The 25,217-nt window shown below is 42.5% G+C and overlaps 1 protein-coding gene across 1 annotated transcript; it reads left to right on the forward strand.

Moving 5' to 3' along the window:
* Positions 1-476: 476 nt before the first annotated feature.
* Positions 477-17,534, forward strand: wdr43 (WD repeat domain 43). The gene is made up of 18 exons (XM_080480495.1): positions 477-756; positions 1,999-2,133; positions 2,564-2,685; positions 5,982-6,102; positions 7,837-7,955; positions 8,048-8,150; positions 8,565-8,629; positions 8,746-8,905; positions 9,102-9,188; positions 9,281-9,406; positions 10,466-10,615; positions 10,733-10,819; positions 10,950-10,981; positions 11,197-11,260; positions 12,662-12,775; positions 13,892-13,958; positions 15,186-15,244; positions 16,544-17,534. The coding sequence occupies exons 1-18, from the start codon at positions 550-552 to the stop codon at positions 16,670-16,672; spliced, it is 1,947 nt and encodes a 648-aa protein (XP_080336621.1). The 5' UTR covers positions 477-549; the 3' UTR covers positions 16,673-17,534.
* The last annotated feature ends 7,683 nt before the right edge of the window (positions 17,535-25,217 follow it).

The following is a 25,217-nucleotide window of genomic DNA, read 5'->3' on the forward strand; positions in this document are numbered from 1 at the left end:
TTTCGGGGGCCCTGAATGCAACACGAGTCGGCGCTTGTTCTACGTCGTGTGCGGAAACAAGGGTTGCCAGATCATACTAACACTTTCAAGCTAAAATGTGTCCAATTTAATGAACACCAACACAAAACACGAACAAAATGTATCACAGAGGCACTTTATGGGCATATAAAACTGAAAATAGCAAAGATAATTGAAAATTAAAGGAAGCACAAACATGTTTGCCACAAAGACAGTAGTCTTGCAACCAATTATCCAACACAGAGCGTTTCTATCATGGCTCAGTAATCTCATTAAGTAATATATTTTTTAAGATCCTACGTTACGTTTTTCTCTCAGGAACAAGAATTTAAAAATATAAAAATATTCAATTACGATGCTCAATGTGTCAATTATAAAAAAAGAAAGAAAAGAAAACAAGGCCGACCAACCTGGCAACACGAGTGACGAGGAGGCCGCCCGCTCGTTACTGCGCATGTGCAGAGAAGGAGCCACACGTGGTTGGTGTAAACCACGCGCACGCTCACGCGCAGACTTACGCAGCGCTCAGAAATGGCGGCGGACGGTGGCAGCTCTGCGCTGCAGCTTCCCTGCGTTTTCTCCCCGAAATCCCGACAGTACTTAGCGCTATGTGCCCAGGACGGCAGACTCCGCGTGTGGAACACGGACAGCAAGACGCTCCACCAAGAATACGTGCCTTCAGCCCACCTGAGTGCCACCTGTACGTGCATAGCTTGGGGACCATGCCGGACGGTGAAGGTATGTGCCGTGGCATCCACCCGCTGTTAGCCTCCGCGGCTAGCCGAGGCCCGAGCGGGCTGGAGGCGTTCAATTCTCGCACAGTAGCGCACACGCTACAAGAACCACACCGTTTGCAATCCCCTCCGAGGACGTCCTTACGACCCTCCGGAGTGTCCGGGTCTTCAAATTTAATCCGGGACGTTTTGCTTCGCTGACACGCACTCCGGGTTAGCAGGCTAGCCGCGTTAGCCTCGAGCTACGCAGGACGCACATGTTAGCCCCACATGGTAGTTCAAGGCAGCACGCGCAGAGTTTTATTTTAATATCAGCTGGCGGAATCTAACGGACAAACACTTATACGAGCCATGTTTGAGTGGTTTGCATACTTGCTGGTATTTTTAAGGCGCGTCGTACTCTTTAACATTATTTGAGCGAGCTTTAGCCCAGAGACGCTGTTTTAAACGTGTGCTTCCATGACACTGAAAGGAGAGGTCCACTATTCTGACCCCAGTCAACCAGGTCAACTCGATTCCCACATACATCCAACACAGTATATTATTTGAATGAATAATACGCCTTTATTATATGTTACACATCACCTTCAAGTATGCTGGAAAGCAACAGAAGTCAGTACTTGCGTTACTTTGAGTCGAGGTTCACACTTTTGGTTCACCGGTTTCATTCCACAAAAAAAATGGCGAATCTTTTTTTCTCTTTGAATTCTTGTTCACTTTTCACTGTCAATCATAAATCTACAAGATAAGCTGATTTATAAATGAATACACTCGAACAATCCTGGCACCAGTGTGTTATGAAGCCCATATGTATTTGATCATGGCCTTCAGCTCATCTTTTGTGTTTCTGGCATCCTGGATCTTCCTCTGAGTGACAGTTCACAGATTTAAGTCCAGTTCAAAAATGTTGTGGCCAGCTAAGCAGTTATAAGTTTCAGCAATGTAACTTATAAATATATGCCAACATCTCCTCAACCTGAAGCATTCTGCTTTGAACGTGATAAAATACAGTGAAGTGTCAATACAACTTAGAAGCCTCATTTACTTAATTTGACACTGAGCTTGAAGCCAGTTGGATTGGTCATTTCTCCGTTGTTGCGTCACATTCTGTTTCCCGAATGTGAAGATGTTCTGGTCACCTGTGGGTTCGGCAGTCTAACTGATTGTCGCCTTGTAAATTAACTAATTGGACAGTTTTATGGATTTTATAACTCAGAATGTAATAGAGGTGTCGCATGTTTTCCAGGAGGGACCTCAGAGGAAGAAGAGGAAATCGGAGGCGGTGCCGGTGGAGGAGAAGGCAGATCTGTTGGCGATGGGCACAGCCGCTGGCACCGTGCTCATATACAGTACAGTGAAAGGGGCGCTGCACTGCACCCTGGTGAGTCTGTGTTGTATTCAAAAAAGATAACTAAACCAGGGCAGTCAAATCCAGGAGGCCTCCTCCCCTGCATGTTTTTGGTCTCGCCTACTTGAATGTGACAATTGTATCATAACCAACACCTGGGTTAGAGACCCCTGACCTGAACTTTTGCTTGTGGTAAACAGAAATATACATCATATACAGGAGCTTTTTTGTTATATAGATAGATGGTTAGATAGGTTTATTTGAGTATTATGTTTATTTTTTGCCTAAACGTGTTGATTTTAGATGTATTTGAATTGTAATTTTATTTGGTAAATGTAAATATTTCTGTCCATTACCTGATGGGCATAGTTGGAAGCTGCAAACTAATGTTCTTTATTAGCATTTTAACTGCTGCACATGGAGTTTGTCGCTGCTCACTGTGATGCTTCCTCTCCTCCGGCAGGACGGCGGCCACAGCGCAGGAGTGAACTGCGTGCAGTGGCATCCTGAGGATAGCTTATTATACAGCGGCTCAGACGACACCTACATCGTTGAGTGGGACCTTCAGACCGGCAAGACGCGAAGGTCAGTTTTCTCCGTTTGGTCAAAACCTCATTGTGTTCTGGCTTCATGAACAATCCAGCCATACAGTCAGTAGTATTCGGAAACGCTTCACCGTTAACATCGCAAAATTTATTCGATTGGTCCTTGGATGATGACAAATCATCCCTAAAGATTTTCTCCAATTCGGGTTAATGGTTTTTTTCAAAAAGTTGGTCAAATACATACAAACTAATAAATAAATAAAAAACATAACCTTCACCCCAACTTTCATTGGCAAAGGTAAATAGAAGGTTTGGTACCATTTGAAATGCTCAAACTCAATATAAATTTGCCAAGTATATTGTCTGTTGTTCCAGAATTAAAATTTGATCTTCTGAGTCAATTTTGAATTGCACATTTAACAAAAGTACTTGGATAAAGACTCTGTGTCAAACCCTTGTATCGATTTGTGTATTTGCTAAATATTGTGATATTGTAAATATTGTGCCCAGTGACCTTCAGAAAGTATTTATCCACTCCTGTGTCAGTGGTTACGTTTTCGGATTTTCCTCCAGGGATGGATTGGACTGTCCCGTGTCACCACGTCTTTTAATCCGGTTTGGTTTATATGTTTGCAGACTCGCAAAACACGATATATGCGCTATCAGTTTACCAATAATCCAGAGGAAGGAATGAGTGCAGTTTGAAATTTTTATCCAACCAAAAGTTCTGTGTCTTGTAAGATACACTGAACCAGGTTTGCATAAAGACTAGCAGGCCGCTTATGTTTCCAAAATCTTTTAATTTGAAATTCTGCCGGAAGTCAAATAACATGATCTACTCTGAGTTTTAGTTCCGATGTGGGCTTACTTTAGCCGTTGTGTTTTGTCCGGTCTGCTGGTGAAATAGCTTTTAATTACTGTAGAAGAAAGAGATTTTATCTCCCCCTCGGGGAATATAATTCCGCTGAAGAAAGGAGGCGGTAGAGCCTCCATGCAAATCACAGGCTGCTCTGCCCTGTAGTGGGCGATTGTTTGTTTTGACCGCGTCACGACTTCCAGCCTCTTCATTAATAGAGATCTTTCATGCTTTATGGCATTACGTGTGTGTGTGTGTGTGTGTGTGTGTGTGTGTGTGTGTGTGTGTGTGTGTGTGTGTGTGTGTGTGTGTGTGTGTGTGTGTGTGTGTGTGTGTGTGTGTGTGTGTGTGTGTGTGTGTGTGTGTGTGTGTGTGTGTGTGTGTGTGTGTGTGTGTGTGTGTGTGTGTGTGTGTGTGTGTGTGTGTGTGTGTGTGTGTGTGTGTGTGTGTGTGTGTGTGTGTGTGTGTGTGTGTGCGCCTTACGAGCTGAAGATGTTGTTCATGGGTATTTGCAAGTTTGCTGCACTTTCTGTGATATCACTGGGAACAGCATTCGTCGAACACTCAGTCACTGGCTTTGCGTTAACATTTTCCAGTCCCTGTGTGTGGATCTGGTCGGAATACAGAAATGCAAACATTCTTCCAAAATTTCAATTAGACAGCTGAGTTTATCCATTGTAGCAGAGCCATTAGTTAGTGACCCTCGGTCTGTGACTTGACACGTTTTGATGGTGAAATTGACTTTGTGTCCATGTGGACAACCTTTTCGGCGTCATTCTGCTGACCTTAAGATAGAGGCGATTCAGCAGGAACCTTTAACATTCTGATTGTAATAAAGCCACTTGCTCTGACCCCTCCTTGTTTTCAGCAGTTTCTTGTTAATTGCAGCTCGACCAGTTGATAAGCCCCATGCCATAAAATACATAGTCTTTGCTGTGCCACTGTTGAGTTATTTACAGTTCATTGAGCGCCTTTTAAATGTATATATTGATATGCTGCTCTGTGGGCAGCACCACCAGTGAAGGAGCACTGTGTACTGTGGTGTAGGCGTGAGGGAGTGTTGGTCAGGACCTGATTTAGGAGACCTCTCTGTGAAACGTGCAAAAACTACAAAAGTCCAAGTATATTTTCTTTAAAGCCTAAGCAGCTTTACTAACTCCGCTCAGCCTGGCAGAGCCTGAACCTGCCGGCTCATTAAAAAAAAAATATATATATATATATTTCTGTTATGCTGCACTCTAATCATGCAGCACAGGATTAGAATCCACATGGAGGTGGAAAACCCGCTTCGACACGACTGACAGACATCCTTCAAAATCACAGTTTAACAACAAAGCATCGTGTCGTCGATCTGACAAACATTTCTAAGCTGCAGCTTCACCAAAATGTCTTACATTCTGACTGTCTCAGAAGCAACCCGGGTGCATGCTTGTTGAGTTTTAAGGTGGGTGGGTTGTGTCTGGAAAAAAATACCCGTGGTCAGCCTCTGGGTGGCGGTGTTGTAATGTTTTCCTCATCTTCTCAATCTGAAACCACCAGGGGCCTACAACTTGTGGCTCTTTGGCCCTTTTGCAGTGTCTCCTTGAAGCCTCCACTAAATTATACCTAAGCAAACATTTTATTAAATTTTATATATTTTAAGTTTTTTTTATTTTTATTTCAAACATGTTAAAAAAAATTTTTTTATTTCTAATATGTCATTTTATTTTATCTTGAGAAATCTGAAGTGGATGTATTTCCATGTTTCTCTGCACCAGCAACTCAACTTATTAACTTTAAAGCTCCAGGGAATAAATTCCAAAGTGTTTTCAGAATATCGCTGCACTGTCACCTAATGTTAATTATCTGAACTCTCCCATTGCTAGGAATAAACATTGTTTATTAAAGCATTGACATTCTATCTGTCTCTGCCTCTGGAGTACAGTTTACTGCAATATGCAACTGACAGTGTAGCTGTAAAGTTTATACAGGAAAACTGAGTAGGAGGAGACGAGTTGTCCCCAAATGCGTCCCCCATGGGCGTGACGTGGTCATCAAGTTGCACACAGTTAAACGCTGACACTTTGAGCAGAACATATCAACCAGACAACGGCGGCGTTTTTCTGACTGCACCCCCCCCCCCCCCCCAAATCGTTTATCTTTTTGTCCGCTTAAAAGCAGCTTTCAGGCTCGGCTAAAAAGGCACAAGCTGCCACTTCAATGTTCTCCACATCCCTCTTGGCCAACCCTAAAATAACTTCGATTTGACACAGACTTGAGTGCTGCATTGAGGCACAGTAAACCGCTGCAGTCGCCAACGTTAATGTCGCCATGAGTCCCGAGTCGAATCTCACCGCTGCCCGCTTGTGGCTCGCCATGAATGCGGGGAAAGTGTCGTCATTCTGTCAGTGTCACCAAAACCTGAGGTGGAATCGCATGAAGATACTTCATGGAGATTGTGGCATCTTGATGTTGATATTGTTTATTGTTGTGTTGTACAGTAAGTGGAAGGCGGACCGCGCAGCAGTGACCAGTCTGTGTGTGAGCCCTGATGGAAAACTGCTGCTGTCGGCTGGACACATCATCAAGATGTGGGACTTGGACACCAAGGAGGTTTACAGGGTGAGTGTTCCATCGTTAAGCTAATCCATACATTAAAAAATTTAATTAATGGCTCGCACGGACCATGTTGAGGACAAACTTCAGTGAATGTATGAATTTGTAGCTCTGTGTGACCTTTCTTGGCATGTGGCTGCACGACAGACATTCCCTCGAGGGTAATAGTTTGCATTATGAGACTCAAAGCTGCCACTACATAAAGATCGCCAGATTGAAATAGGAAATAGTCAGGTGTTAATTGTCTTTCTGGATTTTTTTTATTTATTTTTTTATTCTGCAATTATAAACCAAACAAAAAGTCCCATTGCAGATGAATGCCATGAAGCACATATCAGTGATTGAAATGTCTTGTTTGTCGCCTTAATGGAGAAATAAACCTCCACCCATTTCAGGGACAACAAACGATGTATTCCCCGTGAGTGGGCCGGACTTTTAAAATAGTGGCATAATAACCTTGAAACTTAATTTTAAGTTTTTCATTTTTTGTGGCGCCAAGAATAAGATTTGAAAAACTGTTTTTACAAAACATCATGCAGTGAGCACTCCAATCTCAACATAAAGACAATTTAATTAAATCATCCACCGCAAAATATTGTGAAATGTCCAAAAATATTTTATTTTGCATGCATGATTTTACAAACTCACAATGACGGCATTACTTTCAGGCTAATGCTCATTTGCTAGATTCTATCGCAACGTCACTGATATTTCCTCTGGAGTCTTGTTATGTCAGCTACTCTTGGGAAAACTGTTAAAAAGTTCATCTGTTCATGGCAATTTTTCCATTTTGCTTGGGGTTTTTTTTTTTTTTTTCTGGTCTGGATTGGAGCCTGTGGATGGCAGGTTATTTTATACGATGGTCTCAAAATGTTGACAACTCGTAGATAAAAGTTCAGTCTCATTAAATTTGTAAACGGCAAAGTTGAGAAAGTAAATGTGCAGTAACAATTAATTTTTTTACATATTGAAAGTTTGATGGTACAAAACAAATGCACTGCTAATCTATAGCTGTGAGTAACGTGTGGAGATTTTGCTTCTGTCGTGCTGAAACGGAGACGCCCAAGCTGTCAAACTGCTCGTATACGAGGTGACAAACAAGGTTTCACATGAAGCACACGACAGTGGGTGAGAAGATCTAATGCAGAGAAGGTTAAGATGGGAGGTGTACATGTGTAACCCTTCAAAGTCGACTGTTTGCAAGAAATGGAAACATTGAACATATGCAGCTGCCGGCAGCGAGAGGGTAGACGTGACTCTTCAGGACACAATGGAACGTCTGTGAAGAGGCACATCAATGCCACACTTCCCCAAAGTAGAGCGCTCACGTGACAATAGTTATATACGATTGCACAAAAAACTTTCGGATGATTATTTCTGATGTTCCTTTATTAAAGTTCAGTCAATTTTTAGTTGGTCATTGAAATACAATATTCTCTTTGAGGCCAACAAAGGCTTTTTATTCAGTGAGGTCAATGGTGAGAGTTTAGCCAAAACATTGGTGTCATTGTCTCTTTCTTTTTGTTTTTTTGGTATCAAATTAACAGAATTCAGACAAAGTGAGTCTTTGGAGCAGTACTGTGTTCCTGCATTCTGCAACCTGCTTTTGGTGGATAAAACCAGAAGCAGAACTTTAAATTTGAGAAGGATCGTACATGTATTCAGCAGACAGGGAAAGTGTTTTCGTCTATCCAGTCAGTCGTTTTTAATAACTCGTAATTATTCAACCTTTCTCCACAGAAATTCACAGGCCACTCCACGGCTGTGACGACCCTGCGCTTTGCCACCTCGCGACCTCCCGACAGTAACGGCCTCTACTTCCTGTCGGGCGCCGCGCACGATCGCCTGCTCGGCGTGTGGTGAGTGCCGCAGCCGGAGATGCTCGTTGGTCACCGGCAGCAACACGGCTCGCGGTGTGAACATTGATAACGCAGCTCTGCCCTCATTGCAGGCAAGTACGAGAAGATGGGAAAGACAAGAATTCGGTGGTGTCCTTCACGCTGACGGACGAGCCACAACACGTCGACCTCGTCACGTCCAACAGCAAAGATGAGGTCAGAGAAGTTTCAGTGAAGAGAGTTGCTGTGACAGTTTCCGCGTATAGCAGCAGATATTTCATGAGTGTATTGAAAGTCAAAAAGCACCGAAAGAATAAGACCCTGATTAATGGTGGACTAATTTGTCAGGTAATTAAAATCAAAAATGTTTTTCACAGGCCAGTCATGCTTGTGGCGTTTTTGCACAAGTGGTCTCAGATTTTAGTTGAAAAGAAAATATATATAAATAAATTGTTTGAGTTTTTAATGTTTAACATAGTAAGTAACAAGGCTTTTTCCGTGTGCCACTTAAATCTCCCACAGACCATATTGTGCTGAAAAAGTGTCGATAGCTGTGGCTGTCAAGTATTGAATGTCTGTCAGATATTACCAACTACAGTCTTACTCCCCCCTCTGGTTTGATTTTCCCAGGCGGTGAGGCTGGCAGTGGTGTGTAAAGACGGGCAGCTGCATCTCTTTGAGCACTTTTTAAATGGGTGAGTGCTCAAAGTTTCACTTAAATCGAACCTGAAATGTAACGGCATGAAGTACTCTGGCAAGTTGTGTGTTCCCGGCCTGTTAGTTATGCCCGTCACACACCTCATCCCCGCAGGCCGTGTAAGAAGCCCCTGTCACCATCGTGTTCGGTGCAGATGTCGGACACAAAGGACTCCCCGATGCCGATCCCTCTGCTGGCGGCCGCACTGGTGGCTGACACCCAGACGGTGCTGCTGGCCTACGGAAACCACCTGCAGCCAGTCATGGAGAGAGTGGTGCGTACACAAAGCCAGTGAAACGCATCACACGTGTACGAACCTCCAGTGTCTGTTGTATTGGGCAGCTTTTTGCTTTGACAGCAGTAATTGTCTTGATAGTGTGTGGGAACACCCTACTGTGTAATACCAGTGTTGGTCAAAGCCTCGGCTCAGCCGCCGTCCAGTTTTTTTATTTTCTCTCCCACTTGCACAGGAGGTCAACACAGCAGAGCGGCACGTGTGTTTGACCAGGGATGTCCAGACCAGCTTGTCCCTTTCCATGGACACCACGGTCTCCAAGGTATGAGGACAGGAGACTTGCCACATTGTGCATTCGTCCCGTGACTCTGCACTGTTTTCGCAGACATAAAATACTGAAACGTCTTCTTCCAGGTGAAAACGCCACTGGTCAATGACAAGAGCAAAGTGCTGATACCTGGACTTCCTGGTCACCAAGCCCCAGTGAAGGGAGCCCCCAAAGGATCAGAGAAGAGGAAAAAAGACACAGACACCAAAGAGGTAAGGCTCGTCCACACACCTTGACACCGGGTTGCTGCATTCGTCACCCTGGCGGGTCTGACAGCTCTTTGGCTGCGATCTCAAAACGTCTTAACCAGTGAAATTGTGTTTTAATGCTGTTTCTAAATGGTGATGAGCAGCCTTAACGGGCTATAATGAGATAAAAGTGATTTAAAAGACACGACTAAATTGACAAGTCGTATTCTCTTCTGAAACCTTCAACGGTGGAAAAAATATTTTTTTTCTTTTGTACGTTTGTTTGCATTTTCCCAGAGCTTTGGTGAAACAGATTAACTAACTTTAAAATATCCTCCTTCTATAATTGAAAAATGAAGCAACATGTTTACAGAGTAAAGGAATCATGTATGCGTAAATTCTCCATCCAAAAAAAGAGGTCAACATATGTCAATAATTCCTTAAATGGTCATCTGTTGGCTGCACTAACTAGAAAAGCATAGATGCTGATGTCAAATCATAAGCGCCTTGATATTTTGAAAACTCAATAAAACACACTTTTTGATTTGATCAAAATTGGATGGATATTCTCTGCAGCCTTCCAGAGTGGGGGGTGTTTTATTGACCTTATTACCCTCTGCCCACTTTCAATTCGCCATCCTTCCTTATTTTGTCTTGGCTTTTCCCGTTACTGGCAAATTACATTGTGGTGAACGGCAGTCAGGCAAAATGCACGGAATTAAGGTCAATAGCATCATCACACAGTTTGCCCCGAAGCTGCATCGACTTTGTACAACAGCCAACACCGGATAAAGAGCAGAGAAATTAGTTTTTTAGTTTGAGTATCCTTAAAAATAGCTTCTGATAAATGCTCTTAACTGATGACGACAACCCATCACTGTCGAAAGGACAACGAGGCTTGGGTCAAATTACACCCACTCAATTGTTGTCTCACCAAGCAGCCTGTATGAACTGAGGGACCCTCGGAACGACCACTTTAATAAAGTAATCAACTCGGAAGATGTTTTCTCTTTGACCAAGATGTTCTATCAACGTTTGAATGATGTACTATGGTTGTAAATAACTTGAATCATTTTTCTGTAGATGTCAATAGCGGAGCGACTGGGCGAGATCGATCTGTCCACGGCCCCCGCAGAGAAAGGAGCCCCGAAAGGAACGGCCTCATTACAGACGGACAATTTTGCGGTGCTGCTGGTCCAGGGCCTGGAGAGCAACGACGCCAACATCCTAAATGTACGTTCCCCGTTTGGCATGGCGAGAGCAGATATGTTTATTCGACAATAGCAAAATAGTTTTTACTGAGATGCAGAATTTGAGACTCATTCGGCTTGAATTTGTCTCCCCCAACAGAAAGTTTTCCAAACTAGAAAAGAAATGGTAATAAAGAAGACGGTCGCACGGTTACCCCTCCCTGCTGTTCTGCCTTTAGTGGAAGAAGTAAGTATGAGAGTTCAGCATTAAAACGTGTTTCCAGACGCCTCCATTCAGCTCCATTAACCTCTGGAGATATGCTGAAGCATGATCGGTGTCTGTGGTGTTTTTACTCACTGCTATGTCTCCTGTGCAGCTCACAAACAGGCTCCAAGGACACCCTTTTATGTAAGTAAACACTTTAATCATCTCCTAGCTATTATTAAACTTGTGCTGTTTGCAGTAAAGAGTAGTGGCCAATTAGCCTGTGACGTTAGATCTGCTGCTGTTTATTCCAGTTGGATTATTAAAAAAAGAAGAAAAAAACAGCACCTACCGCTGACGTGTCGATGCAACTGTTTGTTCGTTGCTTGACAGCGTCTCCTTTGGTCTTCCCCCCGCAGGGCAGTTCTAATGGTCCGATGGCTCAAGGCGGTGCTCATGCATCACACATCATACCTGGCATCGGTGAGTCCGCCTACAGAAAGACATGAGACTGAGGCAACAATCTAGAATATTTCAGCTGTGATTTTCACTATTCTAGTGCAACGTTCACTTCATGTTTTGTGTTTATTTTGCATCATCAAAATCTTACAGTGGTAAAAATGACAAATTAAAGTCATTAGGTTCTTTTTTTTCCGTTGAAACTCTAATCTTAGCTTTTGCTTCTTCAGTGTTTGGCTTCTGACTTGTTAGATTCTAGAAAGTCTCTTTAGAAATCAATCGGCCTGCTCACATGCAGCAAGAACTCCTTACAATTTGACTCCACCCTTGTATTGTTGGCTGCTGATTACTTGTATCTTGTATATAGCCTCTCTTGCTACATACGGTGCATTTCACACATCCTCATTGCCCTGCTGTTAATTGTTCTAGGAGCAGATTACCTAACAAAATCAGAATAAAATGAAATTTCACTGTATCAAGTGACAAAGACTCCACAATGTCACCTTGAACGTGGAACCTTACTGAGTTGGGAGAAAAACATCAAAAGAAGATTAAATAGATTTTATGTGACATTTTTCTTTACGTTAACGTTTCCCAATAATTTTTTTTATTAGGATCTGCTTTGATATATTGCATCCAGAGGTTGTGCTCTGCTGTCATTTGTCATATTTGACCACATTGTAAAAATTCTGTCAGAATCTTTATTGCACATCTTTCATTTAAATTTAATTCCCTCATAGGCGACTTAATTTGCTGCACTAAAAAGACGTGCCCCCAGGAATCTTTACATTTGTCTTTGTTTTAAATATCTTAACCCCTGTACTGTGATGACAAACCTTATCTCGCAAGTGATGCTGATATACAGCCCCAGTAACTGCTCTTTAACCTCTCTCGTGTCGTAAATGGAGCGAAGCTTCTTCCAAGGTATCGCAGCTCTGATTGGAGGAATCCATTCGAGAGGACACATAATTCAAAAGTTACAAAATCCCCTGCATTGTCAGCATTTCTGAACAATTTCATTGAGTGTGACATTGGTGCCCTGCAGTGCAGAGCAGGGAAATCGTAGTTTTAATTTTGTTTATTTGTATGTATCCTCGGTCCGGATTTTGGGCCTTTGTGTCACTTATTTCACATGACTGTCGGCAGACGAGCGTTTCGATTCTCCCCTGATTCGCATCCCGTATTGATCTCTGATTGAGCCAAAGTGGTGAAAACATTTCAAACTTGATTTTTTATTATTTTTTTTTCGGCTCTTTCTACTTTCACATAAAACGTGGCGTTCCTAAATGTGAGCTCCTGTGTCACAGCAAGCCTTTAGTTTGCGCCGTGGCCGACTGGAGCTGTCATTATGCAGTGGCTCCCTCATTTGTGCCGTAATTTTTCCGCCAAGATGTTTTTATCTTCAACTGATCATGCTTCAAACAGCTACCGGACCTGGTCAACCAGCTGGGCGTCCTCTATCACATGATCGAGAGCAGAGTTCGGATGTTCCACAAGCTGACCAAACTGCACGGGAAGCTCAACCTTCTTATTACACAGGTAGGTGCCATTACATCACCTTGAAGATCTGAAATTGATGCACTTCAATGCTTCCTGAAAAGCCTCCCAAATACACTCAGGGTGTCAAAGTGCACTATGTCTGCACAAAATGAGGCTCAAATTGAGCTGAAAGGACAAATGTATGCAAATTGCTCCACAGGTACTCGGTCTGCCTCAAATCTTGGTGTCAGTTTTCAGACATTTGTCACATATCTGCTCCTCCTGTTTGAAATCAGAGTATAAAGTGTAAACGGGGTCAAGAAAGGATGGACATGGTCAGTTTTAAAGCTCCCCACACACACACACACACACACACACACACACCGAAATCAACTCCTGCTGTTCCAAAAGAAATATCTGCTTCACACCGGCTTTAAATAAGACATGTAGTGTAGATCTCATCCATTTGGAAGATTATAAAACAAAGTGGTTTGTGTTGATTGATAATCAAACCTTTGAATGTTGCACACAAGCCTGATCATCCTCTGTTGTAATTATTAGAACATGCATCTTTTTTTTCTTCTTTTTTTTTTTGTATTCGTACAAATGTGCTGATGGAACTCATCTAATTGAATTTCTGAAACGTTTCCTTGAACTGTGCAACAAAACAAAGAAGGGAAAAAGCTGTGAATAGAGTGGAATTTGTCAGGATCTTTATTTTATTTGTTTCAAAGGGTGAATGCAGGTTAGTGCTTTTGTTAATGTGTAAAAACACGCCATTCATGTGTAGTTTGTGTGATCACAGCTAGAAACTAACCTCCACACAAACAAAGGTGGATATACACCCTGCAAGGGAGACCTGGTTATCTCAGCCAGAATATTTTATCATCCGTCATTTAAAGTACCTGGTTTGACTGTAGACCTAATCACTGCAATCTCTGTAGGTTTCAAACATCTGGCACTGACACTTACAAAAGTAAAGACGAATGCAGAAACTGAGCTAGACAGAATTTGAATGCTTTCTACACTTATTGTCGACACATTATTGTTATGTCTTTATAATGGGATACAAATCTGAGCTAGTCAGTGGAGCAAAATGAGACGAATGTACAGATTCGAAGAGAAATGATCACAGAATCCCCACATTGATTGTCCTTTTTATATTTCATCCACTAGGTGGCGACAAGTGACAGCAACACAGGAACAGATGTCGACCACACAGCAAAGCTGGTGTATGAAGAGGGTGAGTCTCCTTCCTCAGTCTGGCTACACTCAGTTGTGTCAAGCTGCCGGTTACAGACCGTCCTCCTTTACCTCTTTGGAAAAAACCTCGTCATTCCCCTTCAACAGATCTTCCCACATGCTTGACCTTCGAGCTTCCATAGACTGCTCAGAAAGTTTGAGCGAGCTCATGATCTTTGAACAAAAAGTGCAACCACATCACCTGTGGCAGCGTCGGCACACAAACACAGGAGCCTCTGAATGTTCCTCCTGTTACTCTGAGTCCCGTTCATTATCTTGTCAAAGTCACCGGGGACCATCTCAGACCAACTACCACACTGTTACCCGTCAACAGCAGCCACTTTTAGGGATGCACCGCACGTTGTGGGGTGAAGGGGAAAAAAGAAAACACAACTCCTGTTGCCTGGCAACCTGACGGGTAGCATTCAGACCCCCACACCCCCTTTGGGGGGGAACAACAAGGCCCTGCACTGTTCACTCTCATTTCTCATTACGGTACTGTGTAAAACGCTTTATTGAACCACATAGAAAATTGGCTTTCATGAAATAATTAACCTGCACCTCGAGTTCTAATAGCCCTCAGCCACATACACACTCAGGTTCAGGATGTGAGGGTTCACTGAACAAAGAGGAGTGAAAGTTGATGAAAGAGAGGCTAATGGTGTGCGGGAAGCACAAGTTTGTTCCTGTGAGTCGATTCCTCCCAGGACAACACGCCGCCTTCCTGCAGGCCTCTTGTTTCAAACTCGTCAGGCGAATTCCAGTTAAGATCTTCAACACCAAAATGGCTCCTCTATGTCTTGATGGGCATTGCTTTTGAGCGGTGGTGTGCAGTCGTGTTGGAGCAGGAAAGAGCCATCGACAAAGTGTTTCTACAAAGTTTGCCGCGTGATATTGTCCAAAACGTCATCTTATCCTGACGCTCTTTATACACCTTGTGGCCAAGGAAGTGATGAGAACACCTGAATTCAGTGCTTTGGAGAGATGAACAAATACATTCACAATACAGTGTATATTCATTAGACTGAGGCACAGAAATGTCAGTCAGCAGCAGGAGGTGACATCCAGGGCTGCAGCATACAGGTCACTGCACACGACATGCAGAGACGCCGCTCGGTGGTTTTCTAACGTACAGTCAACCTCTTAGATCAACTTCCCTAAAGTCTCGGACCTGTGAAGATGTGTTGGTGGGTTTAGATTTTCAAGCTTCTTCTCGATCTCTTAACAGAATCATCTGACGAAGACGACGCCTCTGGAGATGAAGGACTTCCCGACGAAGACTCTGACGTGAGTTCGACAGATCAGTCAAAAGGATTCTTTTCGACGCACAGCCAACAGCAATGAATGAATCACATCTGGCTGATTCAAGGGGGAAATTATAAGCTTCCATTGCATTTTGAGTGTGCGGTTCTATGACAACGGTGCTCGGAGCCACTGAAGTCGCAACTTTTTGAAAACCGCTCCCAAAGGGGAACTGTTTGAAAACAACTCCGGGTCTCCGTGCAAACGGGGGAATGCTTCTCTGAAATGCTGCGACTGCAGATGCACACCACCGCCATAGTCAATAGTTCTTCTGCACATGAGCGAGTCGATGGACAATAACAACAATGGCGCTCAGTTGATAATCTCCTGGGACTTGAAAGTTTTATATTCACCCAATCTTAACTTGGTCGTCTGCTTCCATACAAATGTCTGTTCTCCATTGTTAGTGTTTATAGTGTTTTCTTCTATACACACGTGTTTTCATTGCTAAAACAAGCGGCATCCACCAGTGGCCCCATTTATTGAGCGTGCGTGAGTTCTCTGCAGTTTGATAGGCTCGTGATGAAAACACCAACTCAGAAGAACTTTATTTATCCTCAAGGGGCAATTAAACGGCACAGCAGAAAGCCCTGGAATCAGCTCGGGCCTCTTGTGGATACAGCAGATTGTTAATAATTAATGGCTGATAATGGTCTGTTTTCATTGTCCAGGTGGTGAATCTGATCGCTCAGTTTAAGTAAAGTCATCAGAAGTGTCTAGAGTATAAAAGAGATGGCGTGAGCAGAATGGAATGAAACATAAATGACAGGCTTGTGACTGCAGAAGTTCCACTTTTATTATTTACTTCTGTACCAGAGCTGCTGTCTCTCGCTCTCTTCCTGAGTTATAATACTAACTCAGTAAGAGAGCGAGACAGCAGCTCTGTAAAGTTGTTGGCTGAGCTGTGTGACTATTTGACTAATTTACTTTAAAGCACTTTGTGCAACAACATTTTGAAAATGCTATATAAAGTTATTTCATAAATTCAATCCTCATCTGAGTCCACCTGACGGCCATGTTGAAAAATTCTGACTAAGATTAGCAGCGGTAGATTTAATCCAGTGTTTCTGAAGCATTAGGATCCTTCAATGTATTTTATAAGCTGTAACCTGATGAAAGAGCATCTTTCTACTAACTGAGTCATGAGAGCCGGGCTGTCGAACATTATGAAAGATAAAAATAAAATCAATGTCACGATTATTGGTTTCCAACAAGGCAATTTTTTCAGCTGCTTGAGCAACGCTGCCGCTTCCACTTTCTTAGTTTGTCCATTTGTGTCCTCAGCACTGGGAGGAAGAGGACGAGGCGATGGAGGAGACGGCAGAAGACCACGACAAAGACCCCGACAGCAGAACAGAATCCAAAGCCAACGGAGAGGACGACGACATGGAGAACGAGAGCGAGGAAGAATGAGAGAAAAGATGCCAATTGTACCTGGGGGGGGGGGAGAAATGGACTTGAAAGAGTTATATATAGATATATATACTTTCATTTTATTTTCACAACTTTTGATTTTAATAATCAGAACAGAACAAAGTTTTACAAAATCAAGGGACACGCGCTGAAACGTCGCTCTCATCCCTCCCTCTCAATGTGCCGCCTCATTAAGTTTCTGCATAAATGACTGGCGAGACTTCTGGCCCATTGCCCCGTGTGCGTCCCGGCTCCGCGGCCTGACCAGCTAGCATCCAGCGCGAGCGTCCGGCCGGCCTACACCGCAGTCTGCATTCCAAACCGCTGGTCCGCTCGTCACAAGTAGAAGTCCGTGTCCATCTTAACAGTAGTTTTTTTTTTTTTTTAATTTTCTTCCTAACTCGGCTCTGTAGGCCTTATTCACCATCGGTTGTTGCTGAGATACTAGCACAACGCAGCAGTGGAGTCGGGATGCGGCCTCCACCCCCCCAGTGCACCCACCTCCACCTCCATAGCGCGGTTCCCCCTGCAAGACGGAACATCTCATGGCCACATAATGTAAATCTGTATGTACAGTGAAGTGTTTGTACAAGCTCTTCCTTCTACAGCTCCCCTCCCTAAAATCCTTGGGATTAAATGAACTCCTGTAAAGTCTTCTGAATGCTGGTATGTTTTGTTTAGTTTTTTTTCCATTTCCAGGCAGCCTTTCTTGTCTTAAGTTGTTCTTTTCTTTTTTTTGTGTGTGTGTGAGACTTTCCGGGCATGTCTTGTTGCCCGCTGCCTTTAACACACGGTCACAGAGACTGACGGAGTAAAAACAAATTGTGAACTGTGCTCAAATAGGTGAATAAATGGGTTTTGGAAAAGAAAAGGAAAAAAAACGGTTTATGGGAGTTTGAAGATGTTCTGCAAGTCAGTGTTGTTCCCTGCCAGCCGCAGCAGCCGGCTGTGTGATATTCCAAGAAATTATTAGCAGTCATCCACTCCATGAGATGCCCAGCAGACTGGTTTAATTGCACATTTCCCATAAAAATTGCAAGATGGCATTAAAGCAGGGAGTTACACCGCCGTCCGAAGCAACGCGATATTACCGCCGACGTTTCATCAAGTGGTAAAAATCTCTAACGAGGAATGTTTTTATGCCTTTTAGCCGTAAATTGCAACCTTAAAGTTCGGTTCACGTTAGACCACAAAGTTCTGAAAGGAAAACTTTCATGTATTTTCAGATGATGTCGGAATACGTTGATACTGGAAGCAGAAGCAAAATGAACTTCACAAATATGAGATAAATCCCTTAAAGTCTAAATTTGCGAAAAAGACATTTTCTGAAGCGATATCACCAAGTATGTAAATGTACCACCGCCAGTGTGTCTTCAGTGATTCAATCAATATTTTGACTCCGCCTACACATGACTGAAAGCGCTGCTTTCCCGCAGTGGAACGTTTAAAAAAAAAAGCGCAGTCCGTCTCCATGGAAACGGGAAATGCTCCCGACTATATAAATGAGGCAAATCAGCGTTTCTGAATAACTGCTACTACTCATGCTCGAGTCAGTGGACAATGTTTTCCTCTAGAGCCGTGACTCCCAGTCCATAGTCTTCTGGGACTCGGTAGTTTTGTAGTTGAATCACCAGGATAGTAATCAGACTTCATCTGTCCATGCAAAATTGTGTCCTCGCCATTGTTGTTAGTGTATTCTCTGCATGTTTGTGGTTTCGTTACAAAAACAAACCGCGGCCACTCGTAGCCTGACGTGCTCACTCGCTTTTATGTATTAGAAATTGTTTTCAAAACTTTTTTTAAAGCACGCGTTTTCACTCTAAATAGCTAAACATTGACTTGATGTGGTTACATCATCTAAGATGGTAAAAAATGAAATAACTGCACTATTTGCTACATTGGGGCAAAAGACGGTGTCTTTATGCTTCATTTCGAGGAGGAACTACTTTTAAAAAGTTTTGCAACTAACAAATCACACCACACAATTGAATTTTAATACAATTTCACTGCAATCCTGGAGTTGCTGTATTATGCATGTTCTCTAACACCACCGCTAAATTGACACAAAGCTTTTGATCCCGGTTCAGTCTTCAAACATTGACAGCTTTTCCAGGGCCTTTGCTGATTACCTTGTCATCTTTAGAGTTGATGCATTCCAGCTTCTGCACCACTACGGATAGGAAATTGGAAACTCCTTAAAATTCATGGGTGCCGGTGACTCTTGCTTGCATTGTCAATCTTTTTTTGCTTTTCGTTAACAGCAATCAAAAAGTCTTAGTTTGGCAAAGATGTACCACCACCACTCATTCAAAGACGGGTCTGGACTCGGTTAAACATCCAGTCTTCTGACGGTGTGCTTCACCTTTTACCTGCAGAGAAAAAGCTTCATTTCCTCCAAGTGGACAATCCTGTTAGCGATCAAATGTATCCAGAGTTCAATTTGGAAAATGGAGGGAATTTATGATGTCAGAACCGTACTCCCGTCGCTCTTTGTGATTTAGGCCGAGGACACGGACGGGACGCTCCTACTGTCCCACAAAGTGTCCCCACTGTCTTGGACAGTGTGGGAGGACGATCCATCACGCTCGCTCGCTCGCCACTCGCTCTTTGTCCTCCGAAGGAGCTCGGGCTGCATACCAACATGTCAGGAGTGTGTAACGGGAAGCGAGGGAGGGTGCAGTCACGGCATGTTTGATGTTCCATTGTCTGTCAGAGGAACCCGCTGCAGAGCGGGGACTCGAACCCGGTTCGCCGCAACTGAAGAGAAAGCCGATTGCAGCCGCTGCTGGTTTAATGTGCCGTCTGCCCCAGGATTTAACCTCTCAAAGTTGTTGTACAAAAGCCAGAAGCAACTGAAGTTTCACGAGTTCATTTCTGCAAAAAGGGAAAACGGTGAAGAACTCGCACTGACTTGTCAAGTCTGAGGATGAACATATAAAACTATTTGTCAGTGCGTATGGAGGGTTGTCTTGGCTGTCGTCTTCTGCTGCTTCTTCTGGTTTTAGTCGCATTACCGCCATCTGCTGGTTCAATATATCTACGTTTCCCACTGCTCTCGTCATCCCTGATGACTGTTTCCCCCTCTCTCTTATCAGCACCCTTTTCATCCCTGATGACTGTTTCCCTTTTTCTTTCTCTTCTCTTGGGTTCAAAGGCAGTTGGCATCTGTGATGTTGTTCTACCGCCATCTGCTGGTTCCAGCATATCCTCTGTTCTGTTTTTGACACTCGCAGCCAAATAAGTAGACTGTTCGACTTTGAATACCTTCATACGCGTTGATGAAATCTTATTACACCTACACATTGTTACACAGATTAGCAGATCTTTTTGAAAACCTACTTACAGACAAATTTTGAGATGACTTTTGCTGATTCCAGTTCGCGTCGACAAATTCTGTTACACAATTACAAATCAGACATCGGAAAGATTCAAAGACAGACAGACTCTCCCTCTCCCTCCTCTCTCTCTCTCTCTCTCTCTCTCTCTCTCTCTCTCTCTCTCTGTTCATCAAAAGGTCATCTGACTCTGACAAAGCCCATTGTGATCCTTCAGACCAACAGCGTCTCATGCTGTTAAATTGTGTGCCATCCTTTTTCCTCTTTTTCACTTTTGCCTGCAGTAAGTCTCCCGCTGTTGGAGCACTCCTATATGAGCTCTACCAAAGGGTCGAGGTCAAACCACCTATATGATGACCTATTTTTATTTTATTTTTTTGTATTCGAGGTTGCTATAGCCGCATGCAGGAGGAGAGACCAGAGGGGGTCTGGAATGACATATTTCCAAATAATTCTCGTGAAAAGCGATGAAAAATAAAACCTTTATGTACTGTGATTACATTTTGAGAAGGACAACATTTTTAGAGTTGTCGAGAAAATAAAATCCCTCTTATCTTTTCTTGTATGTGAACACACAAATGCACGGTCCGCAAAACCCTCTCTATACCAAACATACTAGAAGGTTTCCAGGAGAGCTGAATTTACAATGGGACTCCCGTCACCCTGAAGGTTGCTGATGATCAGTTTGGACAATTTCTGCTTTTATTTTCATTTTTTTTACTCCTGAAACACACACAAGGTCTGTTTACACAACAACGTTTTGAAAACGATGTCCGTTCACATGGAAACGGCAGACACACTGAAATCAATGTAGTTGGCATGCCAGACCACTAGTGGGTGCTGTTGATTGTTTTTGTAATGAAACTACACACACACAAATACTATTGCAACGACACATAGGGTAAAACTAACATGTCTCACGGCGGTGTAAAAGTGCTCACGTTCCCACCTCTTGCTTAAACCACCAAAAGTCAGAAGGATCCAAATGTAACACTGACCCGAATTGTTATAAAATGGAATGTAAAAAAGCCCAAAATGTAATAACTGGTCAATAATGTAAAAAGATTTAACAAGAAATTAAATGTGATCATAATGTGTTTGATTATTATACATTATTTTGTTCTGATGATTAGAGAAATAGATCACAATAGAGAACAGAAAATTAGAAATGACTTGGGCAAAAGCAATCATAAATAAATACCACAAACTGTATAAAGATATAAGTATAAACAAATAGTCAACATTTTTAGAACTCATTCTTTCAGTGTTATTCAAACTGAAGTAGCTCACGTCCATGAAACCCTTGACTCACTTTATGTTGTAATAAGATTATTACTCTATTAGGGGGAAAATATTTTGCCTGCCCCATAATGTAATAATAAAAAGGTTTTAAGTTTTGGGTTGAGTGTCTTGTTATGTCATTGACTGGTTATTACAGTTCTGGTTTTATTAAAAAAAATGTTTTATTACACTTCAGGCTCAGCACTGTTTTTACATTATCAACCAGTTATAACAATTTGGGTTTGACATTATATTTTATAACATTTTGGGTCATTGTTGTTTATATATAGGGCTACCACAGGTGTCCTTTTTTAATATCAAGAGTGTTGGTAGGACATACCGAAGGACTTGCATTCCTCTCCGACATGAGGATTTTTCCTATTTGCTCCCTGAATGACTCCTGATGGCTTCCCCACTAATAACAGCAGAGTTAATTTAAAGTAACGACTAATGCCTGCGCCATAAGTTCAGCTGGAGAGAAGCTGCGTGATGCTGCTGCCTCACAACGTGCCGTTAATGGCACAGCCTGAACCCGTGCGGTGCTTCCGACAGAAGAAGATAACCTATTTGGGCCAACAAGCCTAAATGGCCGAGGCTCTTGTTAAAGCTGCGCTTTCATTAAAGGCGCCCTACACGTCACTTCTCTACACTTCTGACCCCGCCGCTGACGGCTCCGGCAGTCCACATGTAAGACCCTCTTTGTCCCAGCCTTTGCCCCGGCCTCCGAAAGCAATAATCTCACCTCGGTGTGTAAATCATGATGGGACTCTTCCGTCGTCACATTTACTGGCTGGTGGGGCCGCATTGTGTTTGTCCTTGGGTTCGCCCCCGGGGGTCTCTAAAACGTAAGAGCGCTGTCCAGTCTGTTCATTAAAGCTCCCGAGAGAGATGTCCTCCCATCACACTATTGACACCACTTGTGGGCCAGAAGAGTGGAGATAATTCAGAGGGGAAGGGTGAGCTCATTAAAAGAGCTTGTGGCGTGAGGCAGGTTCATCTGAGGGAAGAGGAAAAGGCCGTCTTTATTTTTGATTTTTTCCAACGGGAGTCAGAAGCCACCGTTACCCAGAATCCCCGGTATCGGCAGCTGAACTGCAGAAAACATCATTGCTCCACTGAAGCTTTAATTTTGTAAACGGGCATCGGGCTTTTGAATAATGCATTTTGTGCCTGTGCATTAATAATAAAAGGCATCCATAATTCATAATTCAAAATAGTCCAAACTTTTTTAACAGGACAGCAACATATTAAAGAATGACAGGCGCAAAGGAGTGTCGTAACCAAACGGCAAAGAGTGACACAGTAAATAATTAAACTTTAATTAGCTCAGGAAAGGTCATTTCCAGAGTTTAACCCTGTACTTGATACATTACACCAGAGGTTTGCTGCTTTACGCTGATTTTCCACCAAATATCATTAAACTGGAGCTAAAACCTTCAAATTGAGGATCAAACAGCTCACACAGTTCGATATGTAGTTTTGCTATTCACATTCTGGATTGTATTTATAAAGATTTACACATACAATTTAGAACATTAGATATTGTCATATATTTTCAGCTGTTTTAAGTGTTGGCCATTGGTTCAATTTAAATTTTTTTTTACATTTTTTACATTTTTTTACAGTTTCTTTCTCTCTTTTTTTGTAATTTCTTACAACTTTTGCCATTTTGGCCATTTTCTTCCTTTCTACTTGGTTTTGGGGCTGAAACTATTGTAGCCATTTTAAACATTTTCAACTGTTTTCTATTTTTCAGCTGTTTTCAATTTGACTGTTTCGACTGTTTTACCTTTTTTCAATAGTCATCTTACCTATTTTTGGAGTGTTTTTTTAAAATCCTCTTTTGTGGCAATTTATTTTTTTTATTAATTTTATTTTCTATTTTTAGCCACTTTAGTTTCTTTAATGATTTTAAGTACCTTTTACACAACACTGCACGGAGACACTCAAAATGCAACTTTTTGAAAATGCTCCAACTCCGTCTCCGTGAAAACCGGGGGGAAAGAAACTCTCTGAAAATCATCCGACCTCGTCTCCATGGGAACGAGGGAAAATGTAACTTTTTGAAAACACTGTGACACCGTACTGTTCTCTGTTCACAGCAACGCCAACTAGTGGCCGAAAATGCAAACGACACCGTTTTGCAGTAATTCCGCTGTTTCTGTGTGAAATTCACAAAAACAATGCATTTCCTCTTGAAACGTTGTCATGTCAACGGGCCTTAACTGTTTTTGCTTTTTGCAGGGGGTTCTGAAGATTTTTAAGATTAGTTCACTCCTTTGAGCCTGAAGATAAAAGTCCTTTGTAAAAATGATAGTAATTTAATAAAGATGCAATTTTATTTGCATTTGATTTGAGAGCCTAAAGATTGTTGCTTTAGAGTCTGTGGTATAGTCAAACACCAACAAACACGTGTTTAGCAGCAGGAGCACTTTTTGAGACACAACACTTCACATCAGACTAAAGTCCCACGGAACGTTTTCCTTCACTATCCGTCTGAAGAGCTTCTCACTTGATTTGATCGTTTGGAAATGTCCTTATGTCCATATGTTGCCTTGATGGAAAACAGCGGAAGGTTACAGTTTATATTGGTGTTCATAATCTGATCGTGATAAAGTAACTTGAATGTCTCTGCTGTGTTGGAACATTGCCTGCACTATCTGAGTTGTTGGTGTAGCGTCCCCTTTGTTGGGTCACCTCACGGAAAGCCTCCAAGACTCACCTTGATAATCCTCCGGCCTAATCTCCTGGGATCGTTGCGAACACGTTCACACTATGTTGTGTAGCACTGGCCACGGAATTGATTGCAAAATGTTGCACCCGCCGGGACTGCTGTTCAACGTTTCTTAATCCAGACGTGGAGAAAACAAATAAAAATAACGAAACTATCTTGGGTACATTACTGACATGACTGGCAAAAGGCAGGCAATGCCTTCTGAGCATCGGCCTTTGATGAAAGTCGAACTTGAAAAGACTTGGTATCGACTCAGAAACGCTCCCACTCCCAAATTACCTCTGGTTGAACGTGCTCCGGCTCAGAGTATTACTCCATCAGATAGATTGACTTAGATTGTTGCCTGTGGATTTTTAATGAGTTTGCCCTTTTAATGAGGTAATCCATTTCAATGTGGCTGCTGTTTATGACTTTCCTACTCGACTTTCATCGTTTTTAAATGTTTTTTTTTTTTTTATGTATTTGTTTATATCTGTTATTAAAAAAGCCATGTAAGCCCATGAGATCAATTATAAATCAGTCAATCAGCCCTCACTTTGAAGCCATCTGCAGATTAAACGGGTAAAAAAAAAAAAAAAGAACCCGTAGGCCCTTAGTGAAAAACTATATCTCAAAGAAAGACATGCTTACAATGAGTTGATTCTCGCTGTCGCCAAGCTATAGTCACTAATTAACCATTTATACGTCACTCAGACTCACACTCACTCATAGCATCTTATTTATTATTATTAATCAAACACTTCAATGCTCTTCCCGCCACACTTTGAGAAACACTGGATTAACCACGTATGAATGTCTTCGGATTACTTTGGGGGGCCAGATTAGTTGGAGAAAACTTACCAAGGAGCGAAGGATAACATGCAAACTCAACACAGAAAGGTCTCAGCGTGAGTTTTAGTCTGAACCCGCTTTTCATTAGTCAGCAATTATAGAATAATCCTCTCCACGGTGGCACTGCGGCGCTGTCTGAAGACCTGGGAATCACAGCTATTGTTGTTTTCTCAAGATTCTCTCAGTGTTTTAATGCTGACTTAAATTTGAGAGGTTATTCATGCGTTTTTCACCTGCAGCCTTTCAGAGGAAAATCCTTTCTTATCTTCACTTCTGACTCAACCTCTCTGGGATGTTATTTTCATGCTCAGCCAATTTTCCAACCTGTTATGCTCGATAATTGGGAGGCGATATAAATCAGGTG

Source organism: Lipophrys pholis (assembly GCF_963383615.2).
Source record: "Lipophrys pholis genome assembly, chromosome: 14".
Taxonomy (NCBI): Eukaryota; Metazoa; Chordata; class Actinopteri; order Blenniiformes; family Blenniidae; genus Lipophrys; species Lipophrys pholis.

Bases quoted from the DNA above. Each gene is read 5' to 3' on its own strand.
- wdr43 (XM_080480495.1), top strand. From the start codon at position 550: ATGGCGGCGGACGGTGGCAGCTCTGCGCTGCAGCTTCCCTGCGTTTTC. The intron at 9,189-9,280 runs GTATGAGGACAG...GTCTTCTTCCAG, and splicing joins TGGACACCACGGTCTCCAAG to GTGAAAACGCCACTGGTCAA. The intron at 15,245-16,543 runs GTGAGTTCGACA...TTGTGTCCTCAG, and splicing joins TTCCCGACGAAGACTCTGAC to CACTGGGAGGAAGAGGACGA.